At 38.5% G+C, this 21,899-nt stretch overlaps 1 protein-coding gene across 6 annotated transcripts in view; it reads right to left on the reverse strand.

The window, feature by feature from the left end:
- Positions 1–14,891: 14,891 nt before the first annotated feature.
- The window catches only part of thrab (thyroid hormone receptor alpha b), a 234,077-nt gene continuing 227,069 nt past the window's right edge, over positions 14,892–21,899 (reverse strand). For all 6 annotated transcript variants that reach the window (XM_001920978.9, XM_009306720.5, XM_073918439.1 and 3 more), the window contains one exon: positions 14,892–21,686. In XM_001920978.9, coding sequence (XP_001921013.4) covers positions 21,436–21,686 — 251 coding nt within the window. In that variant the 3' untranslated portion in view covers positions 14,892–21,435. The remainder of the gene's footprint in view (positions 21,687–21,899) is intronic.

Consider the following 21,899-nt stretch of genomic DNA (forward strand, 5'->3'; position numbering starts at 1 on the left):
AACTGATACTCCGCCTCTTTGCCCTTCTTTGGTCATCCTCGGTGCGGGTGCAATGACACACAAACAAAATGGCGATCATTGGCCATGCCTATGTGTAGCCTCGTTTGAGCTCTTCGGAAACCTATGGGTGATGTTACGAATACTACATCCATATCTTTTACAGTATATGGTATGATCTCATTCAAATAGTTTAATACAATTTGTTAATTCCCTATGATGGCTGGATTTAGGTGCCACGCCTCCTTTTTAAAATTGTAATGAACTCGAATTAGCACGAGTTAGCCACTAAACTGACAAAACATACGTTTCCTCACAAGATCAGGCTGGATCTACATATATGTGCCGACTCAGTGTTTGGGGTTGTCTAACAAACTGTCAGCAGCCGCTAAACACTTAATTCAAGCCAGAGTACACTCTGAAGACAGTGAAGCATGGTGGTGCAAGCATCAAGATATGAGGATGCTTCTCTATGTTGTTGGGCCTATTTATCACATCCCAGGGATCATTGATCAATTTCAGTACATCAGTATACTTAATGTTGCCCTACGTCGAAGAGGAAATGAAGTGGGTGTTTCAACAAGACAACAACCCCAAACACACTAGAAAGTGAGTAGCAAAACTTGGTTCCACACCAACAAGATTAGTGGCCAGCTTAGTGGTCACACAGTCATTTTTAAATGGATAGTTCTCTCCAAAATGTCAATTTACTGACCATTTACTCTCCCTTAAGTTGGTTCCAAACCTTTATGAGGTTCTTTATTCTGTTAAACAGAAAAAAAAAAATAGTTTAAAGAAAGCTGAATATGTTATGAGTTATTTTAAATAAGTAAGTAAAATATAGTAGAAAAAAACAAACACTATGGAAGTCACTGGTTCCAGGTTTCCAACATTTTTCAAAATGTTTTGTGTTTAACAGAAGACACTCATACAGCTATTGAACAGTAAATGATGACAGAATTTTTATTTTTGGATGCACTATTCATTATGAATTAACCTAAAATATATATAAAAAAAATTATGATGTATATTTTGTGACAGATATACTATATAACAAGAATCAAAACAAATTGTTTGCTGCAATGAGTTGAGTTACTCACATCTCTGCTGAACTGTGATGGACAACATTGTGACTATGAGGAATAAACATCAGGCATACTTGAGCATTCTATTCTTTTTATGGTCGCATCTTGTCTTGTTTTTGATTTGTTTATTTGGTTTAGGTCCATAATGCATTCATATTATAGTGTGTTTTCCTCGTTCACACTTATTTGCTGTAAATACACTGTAATAAAAGTCATAACTGTAATAACACTAGTAAGTGAGCAGTATCTTGGTTCCTGACAAACAAGATTAGTGGCCAGCCCAGTCCCCAGATCTTAACCCTTTGTTGCAACCTGTGAGCTGACATCAAAAATCTAAAACTAAGAAACGCAAGAGGAATTTGGCTCCTTGGCTAATAGACCTGTTCAAAAGGTGCCAGAAGTTGATTGACACCATGCAACACAGATGTGTAGCATTTTTCAGATAATATAGTAAATATTAGATTTTATATTACAGAGAATACAGGCAGTGCTATTCTTGAACAGCCTAATCTTTTTATTTCTTCTTTCTGTAAACAATACATTTAAGCATTTTTTTCTGTTTTAAGTTAGAATGGACTGTTCAGCGTCCTCAGTGCAATTTGCATATATTGAAATAAAAGTTAAGGATTTTGAGCTTTACTCCTTTTTTCAACACACTATTATTTTGACCACAACTGTATGGTCTTTAGAATACAAAAAAAGAAGGTTTTGATAGGATGTTCTTTGTAGAACCAGAGGGTTACAATCATAAATCAAACACATGATCCTTTTGTTTAACAAAACAGCTCACACTTTTTGCTGCATGGGTAACAAATATACAAAAGTCATGCATCACGAGGATAAGAGAAATAACCAGAACAGAACAGAATTTCATTTTTTGGCAGACTATCCCTTTAAAGCTCTTTTTTTTGTCTTGAACTTGAAAATAAGAAAGAAAAATTTCACCAACGGCTGATATACAGCTTCAAAGCCGAATAGCACACAGTGTTAGGAAAATGTTTAACGAGAAACATATTTTTTTGGATGAGACTGCACTAGCAGCACAAAAGAGAGACAGGGAACAAAAACAGAGCTGGACCTTGTAGAAAAGTTCATTCAATTCAAGTGCAAGCAAAGAGATTCACACAAAGAGTGCCCAATTGTAAGACTGAATGGGCCAGACACACTCGCTCAAGCAGCAGTGTATTTGATTGCTATTCTTTCTTCAGTCACTGCAGTTCATAATTCCAGTCCAAGTGATCTGTCATTACTCTCATTCCAAACAGCGTGTTGCCAAGCCTCTTGAACAGAGTGAGGATTAAAAGAAGGGTGTTTATGAGTAGTGAGCAGATTTTAAATGAGTCTATGCAAAAAAAATAACATCCCCAGGGACTGTCTGCAGCTACTGGCTGTCCGACAGCCCCAGTCACAAGCCGCAACAGTTGCCAGACCTTTGTGCTAAGGACAAATAATCAGAATTCCCCTTCAACCAAGGGCATTTGTACTCCCTTTGGTCTTGGCATGCAGCGAACATTATAACCAGGTCCTCTGAGGGATGATTTGTCATCAGGCGCTTGTGCTGAGTGATATCAAAATAACCAATACATCAGTCAGCGTTCTCACAATCATACAACCTTGGATGAGCTCCATTATCACCAGACAAGAAAATACAACAGCTACTTTACTTTGCAATTCATTCTGTGTAAACATAGAATACTTCACATACATAGGCTGCTAATACAATACATTTTTTTGTTGTTGTTTTGGTCTTTTGCTACAAGTCATTCCAAAAATCCCAATTAGAGATGTACAGTGCATCTGGGAAGTATTCATAGCGCTTCACTTTTTCGCATTTTTATGTTATAGCTTTTTTCCAAAATGGATTATATTAATTTATTTCCTCAAAATTCTACACACAATACGCCATAATGACAAAGTGGAAAAATTTATTTTTGAAATTGTTGCAAATCTATTAAAGAAAAAAACCCTGAAAAATTAGATGTTCAGAAGTATTTACAGCCTTTGCCATGAAGCTCTAAATTGAGCTCAGGTATCTTTTGTTACCACTGATCATTCTTGAGATGATTCAACAGCTTAATTGTCCACCTGTGGTAAATTCAGTTAATTGGACATGATTTAAAAAAGGCATACCCCTGTCTATATAAGGTCCCAGGGTTGACAGTGCATGTCAAAGCACAAACCAAGCATGAAGACAAAGGAATTGTCTGTAGACCTCTGAGACAGGATTGTCTCAAGGCACAAGGCTGGAGAAGGTTACAGAAAAATGTCTGCTACTCTGAAAGTTTCAATGAGCAATGTGACCTGTATCATCCATAAGTGGAAGATGTTTGGAACCACCAGGACTCTTCCTAGAACTGGCCAGCCATCTAAACTGAGTGATCGGGGAAGAAGGGCGTTAGTCAGGGAGGTGATCAATAACCCGATGGTCACTCTGTCTGAGCTCCAGCGTTCTTCTGTGAAGAGAGGAGACCCTTACAGAAGGACAACCATCTGTGTAGCAATCCATCAAGCAGGCCTGTATGGAAGAATGGCCAGACAGAAGCCACTACCCGACTGTAAATTGCCAAAAGGTATCTGAAGGACTCGCAGACAATAAGAAACAAAATTCTCTGGTCTGATGAGACGACAATTGAACTCTTTGGAGTGAATGTCAGGCGTTACGTTTGGAGAAAACCAGACACCGCTCTTCACCAGGCTAATACCATCCCTACAGGGAAGCATGGTGGTGGCAGCATCATGCTTAGGAGATGTCTTTCAGCAGCAGGAACTGGAAGACTAGTCAGGATAGAGGGAAAGATGAATGCAGCAATGTACAGAGACATCCTGAATGAAAACCTGCTTCAGAGTGCTCTTAACCTCAGACTGAGGCGACGGTTTATCTTCTAGCAGGACAATGACCCAAAGCACACCGCCAAAATATCAATGAAGTGGCTTCACAACAACTCTGTGAATGTCCTTGAGTGGCCCAGCCAGCCCAGACCTAAATCCTATTGAACTATTAAAGACTGGTGTGCCAAGCTTGTGGCATCATATTCAAAAAGACTTGAGGCTGTAACTGCATCAACAAGCATCAACAAAGTTTTAAGCATCAACAAAGTGTTGCTTTGTCAAATATTTGTGAATAATATGTACATACCATCAATGTAACACCCTAAATGGATAGCTTTCAAAAACGTTTACTTTAAAAGAAAAATATATTTTTGTTTAAATTAATGTCCAAAAGTCATAAAAGGTTTCCCAGTTGTGGTTCAAATTGTGTTGTGTGACTCAAACCTCCATTAAATTTATTGGAATTAGTGATGAAAGCTTAACCAAAGTCCCTTTGAGGCAAACACTCGGTAGCCATCTTTGAAACGCCTCTCAGGTAGTATGCTCATGCATTCTGTCTGAATGTGGAAACATCAAATTTTCCAAAACTGTTTGCCAAGCTTATGATTACATTAAATATTTTGAACCACCAACACAATTAAGCAATCTCTCATAAGTTTAATTTCCAAAAGTCAGAATCAAACAAAATCAGCTTTTTCACGATGCTTAGGCTAATGTGTATGCGCACTCAAAAGGCACGAGAATATGACACCAACCTCATTCATTCATTTTCTTGTCGGCTTAGTCTCTTTATTAATCTGGGGTTGCCACAGTGGAATGAACCGCCAACTTATCCAGCAAGTTTTTACGCAGCGGATGCCCTTCCAGCCGCAACCCATCTCTGGGAAAGACACCAACCTTATTTATATCCATTATCATCCAAGACTATAGAATACACAAGACTCTGGATAACGCTTTGCCTGACTGCTGGTCTTCTGAAGTAATCCACATCTTGGTCCTAATAGCTAGTCTCCTCCAGAAATGACAGCAACTCTTTTTTTGCAAGTTTGAGGGCATTTGTGGCTGTCATGTGATGTGCGTTTGCTAGGACGGACTGTACCTCATGTTCATTTCATACAGATTACAAAATCAAAAAAAAAAATTTTTTTCAAGAGTACTTGGTTCATTTAAAAGCACATTTCAAGCTTTATGTGGATATATTTCTTGTCTCTGAAGCAAGAATTCACTGAGATTCCAGTGTGTTTGTTGACCACCAAACTGTCGTAAAAGCACACTTCTGGTCCAAGCTTTTCCCTCTGAGAAACATCAGTCTATAGCGATTGATGATTGGCTCCTGTACTCATAGGAGTGGCTTTATTTGCCATATTGATTGTTACACCTTTCCCCATTCAAAACTATACAAGTTACTTGTCTTGTGTAACCTAGTCTTTGGCTTAACCGCGATGAGTTTTACATGAAGAACATTTTATGCACAAAACCTGACAAAAGCGTGGAAAAAAGCATCTGAATACTGTCTTTAAGGGTATTTTCAGCAGTATAACCAGAATAATTGTCACTCAAAAATGCCGCATTTCTACCTTGGATTAGCATCATTCAAGAAATGGCAGCTTAAATAAAGTTGTTGCTGCATGATTTTTAACGTAGTCATGTCACAGATGTTTTCACACTGCATGACTATCTGGGGTAGCATTCTGTCACTGCTTTGTTCACACTGCAAGATGGATTAGTGACAGGGGGTTTCACACTGCATGACTTTACAATAGAAAGAATTGCAGGCCCTCAACTTTAGGCCTCGTTTACACTTTTGCGTTTTAGTTTTTTAACAGCGTTTTAGAATGAAAAAGATCCGCGTCCACACTAGCGTTTCACCCAGCATTTCTGAACAGCTCTCCGTCTACACCAAAATGCTGAAACACACATCACGTGACCACACACACTCTATGGTAAGCGCTGCAGCCTATCTACCCAGATGAGAGCTGTGCTAGTCGGAGTGTTCATCAAGGATCTCCCGCTGGATCTAATCTCACAAAATTTGCTAAACATGATATTTAATTCATCTTGTTGTATATATCTATCAACATATTCCCCAACTTTGGTTTTTCGTGATTCCAAATAGACTGAAAGAAACACTTTTAGCTTCTTTCCCAACCTCCCGCTGGCCTGCAGATACCCATACTAGTGGACGCTGCTCCCTCATTGGCTGTGGGTAATCGCCAATGTTATTTTCAAACAGAACACATTTCACATGGTATGATTTTGAATCATCGACCGTTCCAGATATTTAGCATGTCAAATATCTGATGGGTGTCTGCGACTTATCTGCGACTCTCTCCGATTATGACTTTGATAGTTAACACTATGTGATTGTTACTCACGTGAACAAGCTCTGATTTGCCTGTGATTTTGGACATTTGTTACCGATTTCTCGAAACCTGTCAAAATCAGGTCTAAAATCATGCAGTCTGAACTTGGCATAAATCGAAAAACTAAGGAAAGTGGGTGATGCTAGAAGCTTTGATGCTAAAATGGTTGAAATTCATCTTGCATGAAAAATAAAGTGGATAAAGTAAAAGCAAAAACAGACCAGGGAGTCCGGGATGTAAATTGAGTCACATATTTATTACATAAATATATAGTAAAATAGACCAGCGACAGTTACCATAAAAATATCTTCCTTTAAAATCCTGACCATAAACAAAGAGTTTGAAAATCACACATTGACATTGACAAACACGCTGATTGTCTGGACCTGTCAAAAACAGCCCACCACAAGAAAACCTGACATCACACCACCCAAAATAACCAGGTCAGATAGGTGAGAGGGGTATAGGCAGGGTGGGTGAATGAGTGGTTGGCGTGAAGGAGGTGTGGTGGTGCAAGAAGAGGAGATCACAGTAGATATTCAGAGGTTTTGTGTGTGTTTTAGTTGAGATATTCTGAGTTATCCATTTGGCCAAGAACTTGCATAAGCTTTCCTGCTCTTTTATACAAGGTAGGAATGGATCTTTTCTGAACCTGGTCAACTGAGCTGAAGGGTGAAACATGCTGTCAGAACATGATCTGCATTCAAAGCTTCACATTTGTTCAATTTACCTCTTTAATAACCGTTCAACATTGTGACTATCTGCTAGCTGGCCTCTGATTGGTCAGGACCCCTGAGTGACTGCAGACTGTACTGTTGTGAGTTTTAGATCACAGTGAAGCTAGAAAATGTAGAATTATTCGTAGTATTGTTCCTTTTTTTGTCAGCAAAATTGGTTCTTTTTTGTTTTTTTAAACCACAAATACAACATTTGCACAACAACTTTATCAGAAGATATGGTACACAGTAGAATGCAAGCAATCTGCATGAACACAGATTTATATTTGGACAGATTTTTTTTTGTTTTTTTTTTTTTGCAGAAGTTACACCTAGTTTGTACGTTACCAGCAGACAACATTAATGTGTTAAATATTATGGCTGTTTTGCTGTCAGCTGCCAATTTTAGATTTGTTTCAAATCCGCAGATTATCCCCCAGAATTAGCACAGAAAACGTGTAGGTTTTGTCAGGGCCTACGTATAATGTACATTATCCAAGAGCAGCTGAACATATGGAAACTGTGGCATGTGGCCAGTGGACCACTGAGACGGAAAACTAGTGCAAACATGACAGCAAAACCAGACATGCACATGTACTGTAGGGAGAAAGACAAGACCCTTTGTTTGCACCTGGATCACAAACTAATTTTCCAGCATGTCCAGAAGACATTCCCTGGCGCAGAGCCTTTCCTCCATAAAATTTCATTTTTTTAAATTGAATAATCAAGCATGCAGATTTGGATTCATCCTTTGCACAACCAGGGTTTATGTATCTGTAGGTACCAACATATGCAACGGAAGGAATAAGAAGGTTCTACTAAAGCACCCTTTGAGGCCCTGAGCAAACCCACACTCAAACCACTCCATTTCAAACATTGCATAAGCATTCATGTAGACGTTTTATTGCATAATCTATGTATATTCCTGTGAGGTCATTCAAATGGTTTCCATTTTGGCGAGGTACATTCTTAGCTGTCCTTGCATAACCTTTTTAATCTTGATGGCAATTTATCTAATCTCAAAACTCTTCAAATTGCGAAAACTCTATAGTGCAAAATGTCCTTTGCAATGACATTTGGTTTTGTGGGCAAAGTTAAATCTGAGAAATCAAGTAGCGTATCACTTCAGCCACTTAAAAACAATAAGCCGAGCCCTGGAGACAGGTCTGATTGCAGGTCTGATCTCTGTTGCACTCTCTGAACTGCCTTTTTGACACCTGATACAGCCTCTGGAGTCCTCAAGTGTGCTAAATTCACTTCAGAAGGCTCTCGGTTAAAGAAATAACTAATAAAAAACCCACAGATTACCGCCGAACAGCCTTTGTGTGACAGTTACAAAAGAACAGAAAAGGCCTTAGCAGATCATTTTTCTTTGAACGTCATTGGCTATATACATATATTGATTTAAATATATAATCTACCGTATTATGCATATACAATGGATAAATTAAATGCTTATTAAACTATATACAGCATGTATTTTTGAAATCAGGCCTCAAAAGGTGCAAATGCAGGAGAAAAAAGGTGGAAACAAAGCATTAAAAACATTTAACAAATAAAGCATTGACATGTATCTGTGAAACATGCAGAGCGCTCAGTTACTGCAAAGCCTTAAAAGCATTAGCATTAGCTTTTGGTGGCAATAAAGGCAGCCTATATTGATTTACAAGTTGTATTAAAATTTAATTTAAAGAAAAAGTAAGAGAGCGCATAGGATGTGATTTCCTGCCTTATACCCAAGGTACAAAAAGTGATTCAATTTTTACCACAAAAGCAAACTCCTCTGAATTTCATTTTCTGCAGGGGGGCAATCAAACTTCACTGTGGTGCTTCTGAAACGAGCTTGTTATTAAAAGATATTATGCTGGCTTCCAATTCCTTCATGGCTGCTGCTGATTCGCTTATTTCAGATCTAAGATTTTTCCTCACTGTGCTAAAGCTTATAATAAGGACAGGGAGAACTGAACGCCCATTCAGACTGATTGCAGTTCAGCAGTTAATTGTAACTTCCCGATGAGCGCTACCGGCCGCCGAATGTGGAGTGACTTACTCATAAAAGCAAGGTTTGACAGGAATAGTCCTGCTGGTTGATAGGAAAAAGCATTAGTGGTCCCTTACAGAGCCCAACATTAACTTTTGACCAACGGCAGGTGAATTGCAAAAATGAACCAGCCATAAAAAGGTGGTTTGATATATTTCTAATAAAATTGTTTTCTTTCCCTATTATTTCCTAATACATAAACAAAACTACTACCTTAATACATATCAATAAGTTGCAACTTAGGAGTTTAAAAAGGCAAAAGTCATAGTTAATGGTTTATTAACAGTGATAGAGAGATTTGAAGAGTGAGAATTAAAGATTGTGACCAGTTATTTTTGTTTGTATGATATTGAAATGATTTAGTTCACAAAACTGATCATTGACATCTGTTATTTTATTCTTTAAACGTTCATCTTGGATTTGTTAATTACACATTGATAAGAGTGATATTTAAATATCTAGTATAATGTTAAAATTTCACATGCAATCTTAAAATATATTGTTCTAAATTGGCATTGATGATTCTATGAAGAACATTCAATGGTTCCTTCCTAACCTACAGTAAATCTTTAAATGAAACAAAGGTTCTTCATAACTAAGAAAGCATTTGTAGATTTTTTTGACAGCAATAAATAAAGATTATTTTAAGATATTTCAAGCAAATGTTTATTCTACACTGAAAAAATAATGTTAGCTGTTTTTTTCCAGCTACTTCTTTAAAGTGAGCTGAAACAACACAATTCTTGAAGTATTTTGGGGACAACTTAATTATTTCAAGTTCAATGTACTTAAATATGTAAAAACTTTTATAAAATCGATTGTGTGGTACCCAGCATTTTTTAGTTGTCCTAACACAAATTGATTAAGTTAACTATTTTACAAGGTTTTTACAAACTTAAGTGGATTGAACTTAAAACAATTAAGTGTGCTGCAAAAAAACCTTTGTTGTGTTGTTTCAGCTCATTTTAAATAAGTATTTTAAACAAGCAGCAAAAGTCATTTTGAGTATGGCTTCGATGACAACCCTTATAAAGAACTTTTATTTCTAAGACTTTTATTTAGCTCTAGTTGGCACTTCCACTTTAAATCTGGTTGCATTTGTCATAAAAAAAGACACGGGTCACCACTGTTGTCACACAAAATGATTTAGATTTTTCATTTTGATCAATGTTAATATTGATAATGATATTGTGAGCTTGTTCAGACACTAATGGACCCTTTTCACAAGACAGTTATGATGAGTTTAATGGTCATCATAATGTTAAATTCTTAAAAGATTTTAATAATTATATTTTTAAAAAATCGTATGAATTATTTTATCTTTAAGGCAAATTACACAAAAAAAAAAAAGAATTACTGCTTATGCGAGGAGTTTCTAATGCACTGTCTATGGGGCTTAATAGTGAATTTGACGTTATTCTCTCCTCTGTCAGCCGTTATCAGTCTCACACAATTTTTTTTTTCCTTTTTCTGAAAGTCTTGATAACTCCATCGTGGAGTTTTTCTTTTATTATTTTAGCAAATAGGATTGTAAAAAAAAAAAGTTTTTTTTACTTTCCCATTCACTGCGCTCTGAGTTTACTGCGCTCTGAGTTTGAGTTTTTTGGGTAAACTCAGAGCGCAGTAAACTCAGAGCGCAGTGAATGGGAAAGTAAAAAACTTTTTTTTTTTTTTTTTTACAATCCTATTTGCTGAAATAATAAAAGAAAAACTCCACGAAGACTTTCAGAAAAAGGAAAAAAAAATTGTTTCAAAAATTGAAAAAAAAAATATGACGACTACTGCTACTGAGAAACCCGGAAATGAAAAAAGGGTCTATACAGTGCTGAAGTTATAAAGTAACGTCTTTTGACAGGCTAGTCTCTATGAAGTTTGACTCAGTTTGTATCTTTCCCTACACCAATATACAATAAAAAATTTAACTGACAAACAGTATAATTTTTTTTTTAACGTTATCTCTATAATTTACTATACTTTTTTTTTTTTTTTTATCCCAAAAGATTTCACTACATGGTCTTATATTAACCATAAGCTTCGACTGCCACTACAACCCAGTCTTATACAGCATTCAGTTCTGACACAAGCTAGAGCGGTTTATTTCTCACCAGGCACATCCTGTAAGAGTAGCTGAATGAAATGAACATGTGGAAGCTTTGGCAGTTTCTCAAAGGACTGCTGACGGGAAACAGCTCTAACATGACAGCAAAACAGATGTGTGCATGTGCAAGTCTGTTGATGTCAATAGAACTTAGTGAAAGAAACAGCCTTGGACCCTTCTGTATAGACCATGGCTGACATAATTTATTCTATGCATGTCCTTCTAAGAAGAAAAAAAACAAAAACAAACAAAACATTTACATGTCCAAAAAACAAACCTGAGTGAGTCCGAACCAAAAGCACCCATTGGGAAACCTGACAAGCGTTGCATAAGACATCTTTCTTTGCATAATATTACCATCACAAATGCTCTTGTGTGATTGACTAAATCCATTGGTGTGCAACTGGAGTGCAAACATTCCTGTCTGTCTCTGCATATAGTTTTCGCTCACGGCTTGAAGAAATCATCTCTGTACATAACACCAGCAGCTCGTTTCGTTTGACTAAACTGTCACACTTTGGTGTAAAAGATTTGGGTGGCAGCTTTTCAGCTAATTCGGGGATGTGCTACAACTTCAGCCTTGAATACGTACATGAAACAACAACAGAAAAAGAAATGATTGATCTGCGCTCTTGAAACCAGGCACATTTCTTTCTGTTATAAACTGACATATGTGTCCAAGAGTCAATAGCAATAGGAAATCATCAGTGAATCTATTTAAAAATGGACCTGAAACAAATTATTGACCTCATTTTCTGTTATTCTTCACTTCCCCACCTGACACCATGGTCTCAGGGTGAACCTCTATGATCTTCGAGGAAATATGCAGTCAGCAAATCCAGTCACATGGTCACTACAAAAAAGCAAACATCACAGACACACACCCAACAGACAAATTCACAGCACAATAGCATGCGCACAGAAAACACAAGGAAAAGCATAATAATGTCAGAAGGAGCCAAAAATGATGGTCACAACATGAATGAACTTCTTTGTATGTGAGGTAAGTGTTCACTGAGCCATAAGTGATTATTATTATATTTTCTCAGAAAAGTGCTGTCATGATTCATTTCCATACGAATGTTTTGTGTACCTGTAGTCTGCACTTGGTTATTAAAGAACCGTATAATGTACATCACCCTAATTGAAAATTCTTTTCTCTCTCATAAGATATGAATTGCATAAATGTCACTCACTTTTGGTATCTGTTAACAAAAACATTCGTTCACAAATTAAAATCAAGTTTGACAAGACAGCAATATTTTGGAATGGTAAAAACTATGATAAAAATCATGGCTCATCCACATCACTAGGTGTCAGTAAGACTGCTTAGGATGTTAGTAAGGATGTTACATGAGTGCTAAAGCAATGAAAAATGACTTTTGTGCCCCTGTAAAGGAACACTCCCTTTTTTGTTTAAATATTTTTCATTTTCATTTCTCAACTTCCCTACCATTTTTCAATACATTCAGCCTATCTCTGGGTCTGGCAAAACACCTTTAACTTAGCATAGATTATTGAATCGAATGGGGTATGTGCAATGTTCAGTCAGCCAAGCCCAGGGCTTCCGCTAAATTGTCATCCCCATACAAAATTGCCGCGTTTAAGATCTGATTTCTTTAAAAAAAACAGCAATCTTCATCACCTGGCTGAGATACGATATTAAGTAAATATCAGACCAAACAAGAAGCACTGCATTAAATTATATTTTTCCGCACCATGTCTTTAAAATGGGAAAATCAATTTTACCCCAGTATTATCAATGGGGTTTGTGCACTAGGCTGCGGCTAATGACGGCAGCTGCGTTTAAACAGTCTTTTGTCTCTTTTTATGTTTTAACAACCAAATGGATGCTTAAGTCTATTTAACTGATTGTATTTGCGTTACATTACAACACTGATGCTGTAAAAGGAACCTTATGAAACTGAAAATGATCACATAAAGCTTTCACCGGAAGTTTATCATTGGCTGAAAAACACTAGCTGTGCATATAGCTTATTGGACCATTAGCATCACGCTCAAAAATGACCATTTGATAATAATAATAATTTATTGATAATTTTCCTATTTAAATCTTGACTGTAGCCGGCCAATGAAATGATGCAGCTCTTGAAAATTGTCACCAGCTAGGTGACTTTCAACATACTGTAAGCATCTCATAAACATTGTATTGCAGTCATAGCACAGCAGCAAAGTCTCTTGATTATTATGCTAAAATGAGAGTATATTTCCAAACCATAGCGACCTAGCAAATAAAAATAGCAGCTTTTCATTTTCTGTTGATCTTTGTACAAAATGTAACTACAGAAGGGTCAAGTTTTAAAGGGCACCTATGATGAAAATCATCTTTTGTAAGCTGTTTGGACAGATCTGTGTGTAGGTATAGTGTATCCATATATCATATTGGGGTGATATAGAGACAATGTCTCTTTTTTTAAATTTCCTGATATTAAAATAGGATCCAAATCAACATTTCTATTAACATGTTTCTGTAGTGACGCGTATAATCATATCAACAAGACAGGACGTGCGCAAAGCAACTGGGATTAAAAGATCTGTTGAGCTCTCTGTGATCAATCATCATCAAATGTGACCAAGAATGAGTTTAACAAGTTTAAAATGTTTTAAAAACAGTGCATGTTTGTAATGAATTACAGCAATTTTACCATCTTTATCGCCACAGTCATGTGTCAGTACAATTATAAAAGAAGACGGTTCAATCCCAGTTTGTGGATGTTAATTTTGTGGACGTGTGGGGTTTATTTTGTGCATCAACATAAGAAATATCCATATAGCAGTGGATATTAATGTGTTCCCTGTCACATTTGTGTGCAAAGTTAAACGCGCATGCTGTGTGAACTTTGTAACGACATTGTTTGTGACTAATCGTTGCAGAAAGGCTTGAATTAACTCCACAACAAATACATCAAATAATTATTGGGAAAGTTCTTACTTTAGTATTTCTTACAAACTTTACGTAAGATCTGCTTCCTTCATGTCTGTCACTGTGCTGTTTATCTGACGGAGCTGAGGCGGAGGTCGAGGCACATTCTGACAGGCATGTTGGAACGGTGGGTGGGGAGAACTAGCATTAAAGGCACAGGCAGCAAAAACAGCCACACTGTGTTTAGGGCAGAAAATTAAAATTTTTTGAAAGGTATAATAAATATTCTGATGGGTGTTTTGAGCTGAAACTTTACAGAAACATTCTGAAAACAAAATGACTTAAAAAATCTTAAAAATAGGGGTAAAATAAGTGTCCTTTGAATGGGAAAATTATTAAAATACTTTGAGTGAGATGCTAATGTTCAAAACCGATACAATGATCTATACCAAGCTATTCTAATGTGCTTCTGCCTAACCTGGAGATCGGCTGAATTTATTTAAATATGATAAAACTCAAGTGTTTAACCACTATGGGAGTTGTAAAATTAGCCTATTTTTTTTTTTAAAGTGGAATGTTCCTTTAGGTAAAGCAAGGTTTGACTGGGTCTGGTTTCACTGCATTTTCTATATCAAAATTAGTCATTTGCAGAAATATGACTGAGATAAGCAAAGCTGAGTTCTCATCAGGATTTTCTCACTTTTATAAGCTCCTTTAAAACAACACCAAGAAATGTGTGTGTGTGTGTGTGTGTGTGTGTGGCAGAGACAAGAAGAGACAGATGAACAATAAAGAGAAGAAGACCACAAGACAACAACACTGAAAGCACATCTTCAACTCAGAGAGCCAAGAATGATGAGCTAACAAGAAGGCATGGCTGACATTTTCAACATTTATTTAAAAAAAAAGTTTGTTATATTTCTCTTTTTTGTCTTTTTTATTTTGTTGATACCTGAGAGAATCCTTCAATAGCTTTCCTTTCCAGTCTCATTTAAAACAGCTGTGGTGTGGACATCATCCCCGCTCTCTGCCTACACTCTCATGGCTGGGTGTATTTTCCCTCATGAACATATTCATGGACACAGTCAATTCAAATCAAGATAACAAATATCCAACTTCAAAGGAAACAGATAAATTGAGGGCTTTGACATCACAGTGCTGAGGGTGGCCAATTAAACTCAAAAATGATATTGCATTTACAGTTCTCTCAAGTCAATTAAAGCCGAAGTGTGAAATATCTGACTATTATGTGGAACAACGGATTCCCGGATTCTGCAATTGGCTGGGCTATGATGATGTAATGATAGCCTGCCTCAAAATGCCATTATTCACCAGGTGACAGTTTTTAATAGCACCTTTTTGGTCAAACCAGTCTACAAATGGCCTAAGGACTAAATGATAAATCTACATAAATAGCGCATTTGCGATTTTTCAAAAGCTATGATTGTCTTGCACATCATGTGTGGAAACTACCGTGATGTGATCAGTAGTAAACCTCCTCCGAAGGCCAGAGGGCCAAATATTCACTAAAGAAACCCAGGAAATCTTTATAGCGATAGGCGAATAAACAGATTTATTTTATTCTGCTTTAATTGAACTGCTTTCATTGATTCAATGGGGTTAATAAACACACGACCACAACAATATGTGGTTTATTGGAGTTCTTCTTATTATAATATTCTTGATAATAAAGTATGTAATTATGCAATGTCTTAGGGCTGCTTAGAATACTATTAATAACTTTACGTGTGTTATTTTGTGTGTACATTATTTCAAATGCTTGACTGAAGTAAAGTTATGTCATAGCTTAGCAGAGTTTGGTATAAAAACGTGATTATATGTAGTACGGCTGCACAATATATCGTTTCAGCATCGAAATCATAATTAAGCATGGGACGATAACCTAATCGCTATGTGATCATTCGCAATAGTCACATCGCAGGATATGCAATGTTGAGTTTGTATTATAATTTATCATTTGCATGTGTTTGAGATGGATTTTAAAGCATTCAGGCATATTAAATTGTACCATTTTTGACTTTAACAATGATTTATTTTATTTTATTATTTTTATTTTTATCTTTTAATTACTCTACTTGAATGCTGTTAGACTTTGAAAACAATAAAACACTTTACATCAGTTGTATTTTTTTCTTGATTGTATTTAGATTGTTTATTAGATTTTATGGAGATTCTCTCCAACTGCAGAATCACCCCAATTAACCTAACATTATAAATTCTTTCCAAATGAAGATATTAAGTCATCTGGTGAAATTTTTATATTGACAACAGCTAGCTCTCTGCAACTCTCACATGGTTGCTCACTGACGCTAAGCAGGGCTGCGCCCAGTCAGTACCTGACTGGGAGACCACATGGGAAAGCTAGGTTGCTGCTGCTAGTGAGGCCAGCAGGGGGTGCTCAACCTGCGGTCTGTGTGGGTCCTAAGGCTGCAGTTTATTGAAGGGACTCTATACTGCTTGGATTAGGTCCTGACTTGGTGGTTGTCAAAAATGTCCTACAATAAAAGGTTTGATTTTTGCTTCTGTTCATCATGGCCTCCTAACCATTCCCATATCATAATTGGCTTAATCACTCTCCACCAATCAGCTAATGTGTGTGGTCTGGTGCAATATGGCATCCGGGTGGATGCTGAACACCGGTTGTGAATAAGGAGATTCCCCCCAAAAAATGTGTAAAGCACCAGAAAATTGCTATATAAAATGTAAGAAAATTAAAAAATATATCACACTGTTAAAATTTTCCAATATCGTGCTATTATGTGGTATTTGCACATGCTTTCAGATTTAACATTAGCAACATTTACAAAAAAGGGCCAAAGTTCACTGAAAAGTGATTATCTGCGTTTTGACAATATTTTGGTTAGCTTTGCTGGAGATTTACAGCTGATTACAGAGCCAGCTAAAACTGACAATTGCAAATGACAATCTCATGTGTTTTATCGTGCAGCCCTACATAGCCTTATAACTATTTCAATCTGAATTTTATCTTAAAAGACAAACTTCGGCTTTAAGTCTGAGGGAGCTTAATCTGACAGGAAGTGACAGTAAAAAGGGGAGAGAAAACATTTCCTGGTATACTAAAGTATGCTAATGATGTTTCATTCATTTCATTCACAAATGCTGAGGTGCTGAGGGAAATTTACATTTCGTTTGTATGAACTGGCATTCTAGGTAGTACCAATCCACCGAACCATGAGAGCATTTGATGCAAACACATACATCATACATTAAAACACGAATCGACAGCGATTGACATCATTGGAGTCAGAGGAAAGTTGAACTAGTGCCCTCTTACTGTATGTTCGGGAGGTTTGACTAAGCAGGTATCAGGCAACAGTAAAGGCCTTCCGTCCCTTGACTATGACACTGACTGATGAACAGACAAAACAACTCATGCAGTTGCGGTGGATGGGTCTTTTTTGGGGTAGGGTGGGGTGGGGAAGTGGGATGTGTTTAGAAAGAGACATATTCGCTAATGAGGGCTCGCTGACACAGCAATCATGCTATCAGGTGGTTTAGCATTGCATAGACATTCTTGGTTCTGGGCGTTTTTGTTTTTTCCAAACAAGAAATATTACATAACACAAAATAAGGGCAAGAAACCAAACAAGACCACCACCAAAGCTAAACAAAACCAGTATCTACTGTTCCCCTTTGAGGAATCTGATTGGCAGTGGCGAGGCCAGCTAAGTGCTTCTGGGTAGCAGACCATACCCGTCTACATCTCTACCAGCAATCTGACTGAATAAAGGTAAGTCTGGCTACCCTGTCAGAAAGAGCGGTTTGAGTGCGGGGCTGAGGGCTGCGGGCGCATGTGGTTGGACAGTTAATTTCATGGGGCATTTCTTCATATCTTTATCGACCATGCACGTTTGCAAGTGTGCAAAAGCACATGTACAGATGTGTGAAGCATTTACAGAGCTACGATATCAGTTTTACTTTACAAAAGCGATGGGCGTAGGGGCTGCGTTCTGGCCTCGACATCCAGCTTGCATATGGATAACACATAGTGATTTAATCTTTCAATATCTTTTTGTATTTACATCCTTGGTTATGGCCAAAAAATCTGTAAAAGTACAAAAAAGAAAAAAAAAAACGAAACAAAACAAGTATTGCACCTTGAAGGCGGGCAATATATACGCTTAGTAAGCTGTTTGTGTAACATCTTTTTGACAGCACTGTCCACTCTTGCTGGTGACCTGAAGTGAGGTTCTAGTTCCTGGGCTTGGATCCAGCCCAGTCCTGTCAGCTACATTCAACACCATGAAGCACTCTCTGCTGTCACAGATGCACACGACTCCCTTTTCAGCCTTCAAGCCACACCACATCCCGTCCACTCCCATTATGGCCTGTCGCGTCAGCGCAGGCGACGCCGTTCACAGACTAATGCATGCAACTGGTGCAAATCTGAAACAGATGGGCTTTGGAAGCTAAAGGAGGGGGCCGTGTGCTTCTGCGATCACATGAACGCTTACGCGCACATACACCCCATCGTACAGTTCAACACATGCACTGGACACACTTTGACACAAGTGTCAACGCAGATCAACACTCCTCCCAAGTTCATTTAAGCTTTGTGTTGTGTGAGGTATGAGTAGATTGTGTTTCAGTTCTTTTTTTTTCAGTTTATGTTGCATTATTTCTCAAATTTTTTAAGTCTTCTTTCATAAAAAAAGAAAACAAAATATAAAAAAGAAAATATTCCTGTTTCTTGTTGTAAATTCCTCTTGATAAAAAGACGAAGGACAGATACACAGACAAACAGAGGAGTCAACTTATCATTACAATCTATAGTGAGGTGAAAAAGAGGTGAAATTCTCTAGTTTACACTGCACGCTTGGTCAAAAAAGTGACTACGGCTGTTGTTTTTCTCTCTTACATAGAGCAGTTAAGCATTGAAAACAAACACACATTTCAGTTCAAATAATAAAAAAGAAAAACGAAAAAGAAAGAAACGAACAGCTCAAGCTCCGAGATTTGAATTCTTTGTTCTGGAGTCATTTTTTATTTGTTTAATGGGTTTGTGATTCTTTTACCATATATTTTTGTTTGTTTGTTTGTTTTCTATCTCTTTAAAATAAAATTAGAAGATGAAGCAGCATCGAAACCCCCGCATTCACTCGATCCGCCAATCGCAACCACTGAGGCGTCACTCGTAATCCATACGGGAATGCTGACAGTTCCTCTCATTCTGATTGGCTGCCTTCCTTCGCAACCTCATTATAGAGCAACTCCTCGGTTTGGCTCTCGTTCACTCTGCCGCTCCTCGTTCACATTCATTCGGTGCTGCCATTCTTTGCATGGCTTTGGCCGCTCCTTTGTCTCACAAAGAAAAGGCCCGTTTCTTTTGGGTGTTCATCTTAAGCCACCTCTGGCTTTGAAGGGGTGGGGGACACGCCGATCTGTTCATGAACTTTTCTGACTATTATGTCGTTGGTTAATGAGAAAGAACATGACCGGGACATTGCTTGACTTAATACTGACTGTGAGGGTGTGTTCAGGAGCATATGGAGGTGTGGCCTCTGTTTGACAGAGAGGTTGGGGGTGTGTCCTCAGAAAACATGCGTCTGAGCTGGAGGAACAGGGAAGGGGGGGCCATCATGCCTTAGTGCAAAAACTCCTTAAAAGGTGTCAGGGGTTGAATCGTCTCTGAAGATTTGGCTCTTTCAAAGCTAAGTGCTCTCATTCAGCTGCTAGCTTCCCCCGCATCCCCTGCCTCACCTTGAAGAAACCAGTCGACACCTTGTTCCGCGTTGCAAATTACTGCTCGGTATCGGAAATGAAACAGCAATAGACCCATTTTGGTTTAGGTCTGGCCACCTCGGGTCCTTCATCTGTAGTTCTCTCCACGGCTCCTCTTCCTAGTCAGCGGCATGTACGTTAACTAGCTTCCGTTTTGACGGAAATCGAAGTGACACTTGGTCCCACATGAAAAGAAAAACAAGAAACAAAAAAAGCTCATCCGAAACAGTTTTTTCTCTTTCAGCCCAGAGTGAAGAAGACCTTGCAGAAATCTGACAGGCTACGATGAGGAATGGCAGGCCCTCCTGTCTGCAGTGGTATTTCAACATAACTGAGAAGAAAGTGAGTGTTTCTTTCCTGGCTGTCAGTGTGTGTAGGTGTGTGTAAATGTAAATGTGTATGTGGCTGAGGGTAGCTGCCCCGTGTCCAGAGGTGAGGTAGAACCTGTCAGCACAGAGGCAGTCTTGGAGCCACAGCCAGCCAGAGGTGTGCCCACATTTGAGGTAAAACAAAAAACAACACAAAGAAAAAACATTGACGACAGCCAGTCCACCATGGCCCGTCAGGAGTGTGCGCGTGTGCTCACACAGACCGGGCGACAGTAGCATCTGAGCAGAGCACAGATGGGCTGGACTGAACTCTCAAAGCCCTGCATGGGAGTCCAGAACTACAGCACTGCAGTGCATACAGTAAAAATGAGGCATTCGAGTTTTGAGGTGTGTGTTTTAGTATTGTGTGTGTGCTGGGCCTGGGAGTACTGTAATACTGGCTCCCTCCCAACACCTGTAAAACACCAATCAGTGCATATCGGAGGTGTAGGGGTGCCTGGATTCTGTCTCTCTATGTGACGTTCCTAGGACAAAGAGGGACTCGCAGAGCCCTCAGATAAGCCTAGACCATAGCAAGAACAAACCACACACAACGTCTGTACTGTAAGTGGCACCCCCGAACAAGCACTTAATTGCTGACCGAGAGCTTTCAAACGGTCTGTGTCCTACAGAGAAGGGAGGGGGGCATATTCTTGAAAGGTCCCAAATCATTTTGAGTAGCTTTATTTAAATATAGCACCTGATTTGGTATCAAAAATGTCCTCCCGCTCCGCACACAGGCTCAATGTCAAAGAGAATCATGAGGTCTGAGCATGAGATATCGACAGTTAACATCTCAAGAACTCTATGAAATTAGCTGACCACTGCACAACCTGGTGGAGGAATCTATAAGCCAGCTGCCATCCAGTCGAAGCAGAGGGCACCTCCAGTGGTGGCATGACAGTAGTGCAGTCTGTACAAATGCATACAAGCTCATCAGAAGACTCAAGACGTGTTAGTACTGCATCTGTAAGCACACTTATAACAGTGTGTGTGTATGTGTAGATGTATATCCTGTGCCTAAGGTGTTGGTAAACCAGTATAAGACATCATGCCGAGACAGAAGGGCCACACGTGGGAGTTTAGTTGATGAGGGAGGGGCACAGAGTTTTCTGTGAAAAGCCAAAAAATGAACACAAAGTTGTTGAACCCCCATATGAAAGCCTTTCTGAAGGTGACCCCTGCCAATGCAATTGCTGCTGGTGAGTTTGGTGCGTGGAAGGGGGTGACACGACTTGTGGAACACGGTTACGAAACGTTCCTGATTCTCTTGCCGCAGTTCGCCGGGACGTCACACGTCCTGATCCTCGAAGACCTCCAGGAAAAGTGGGGGAAAGAGTTCAGTGGGGCATTCCACCTTCATGTGCAGGAAGCGACTGGCGTGGCAGGCTCCGATCATCCGCAGGTCCGTCACCTTCATCAGCAGCTTGGGCCAGAAATGAGGAATGTTGTGCTTGCGATAGTTGATGTAGTGTTCGAATGCTAAGAGGTACATCTCCTGGCACTTCTCGATCTTCTCCACACACGTCAGACCTGTACGATCTGGACCAGAAAAGATGCAATAACTTTAGGATTGTAAACTTAACTTTTTTCTAGTAAGAGTTCACACATTAAATAAATTAAATACTTCTTAGCAATTCAATATTCCGTAACACTTAATAATAACTGCACACTATTATTCGTTTATTAAATATTAAAACACTGCAGTATGGAATACTCGATTCTAATTGGTCAATCGCGACATCAAAGGTATAG

Source organism: Danio rerio, chromosome 12 (genome assembly GCF_049306965.1).
Source record: "Danio rerio strain Tuebingen ecotype United States chromosome 12, GRCz12tu, whole genome shotgun sequence".
In the NCBI taxonomy this organism is placed as follows: domain Eukaryota; kingdom Metazoa; phylum Chordata; class Actinopteri; order Cypriniformes; family Danionidae; genus Danio; species Danio rerio.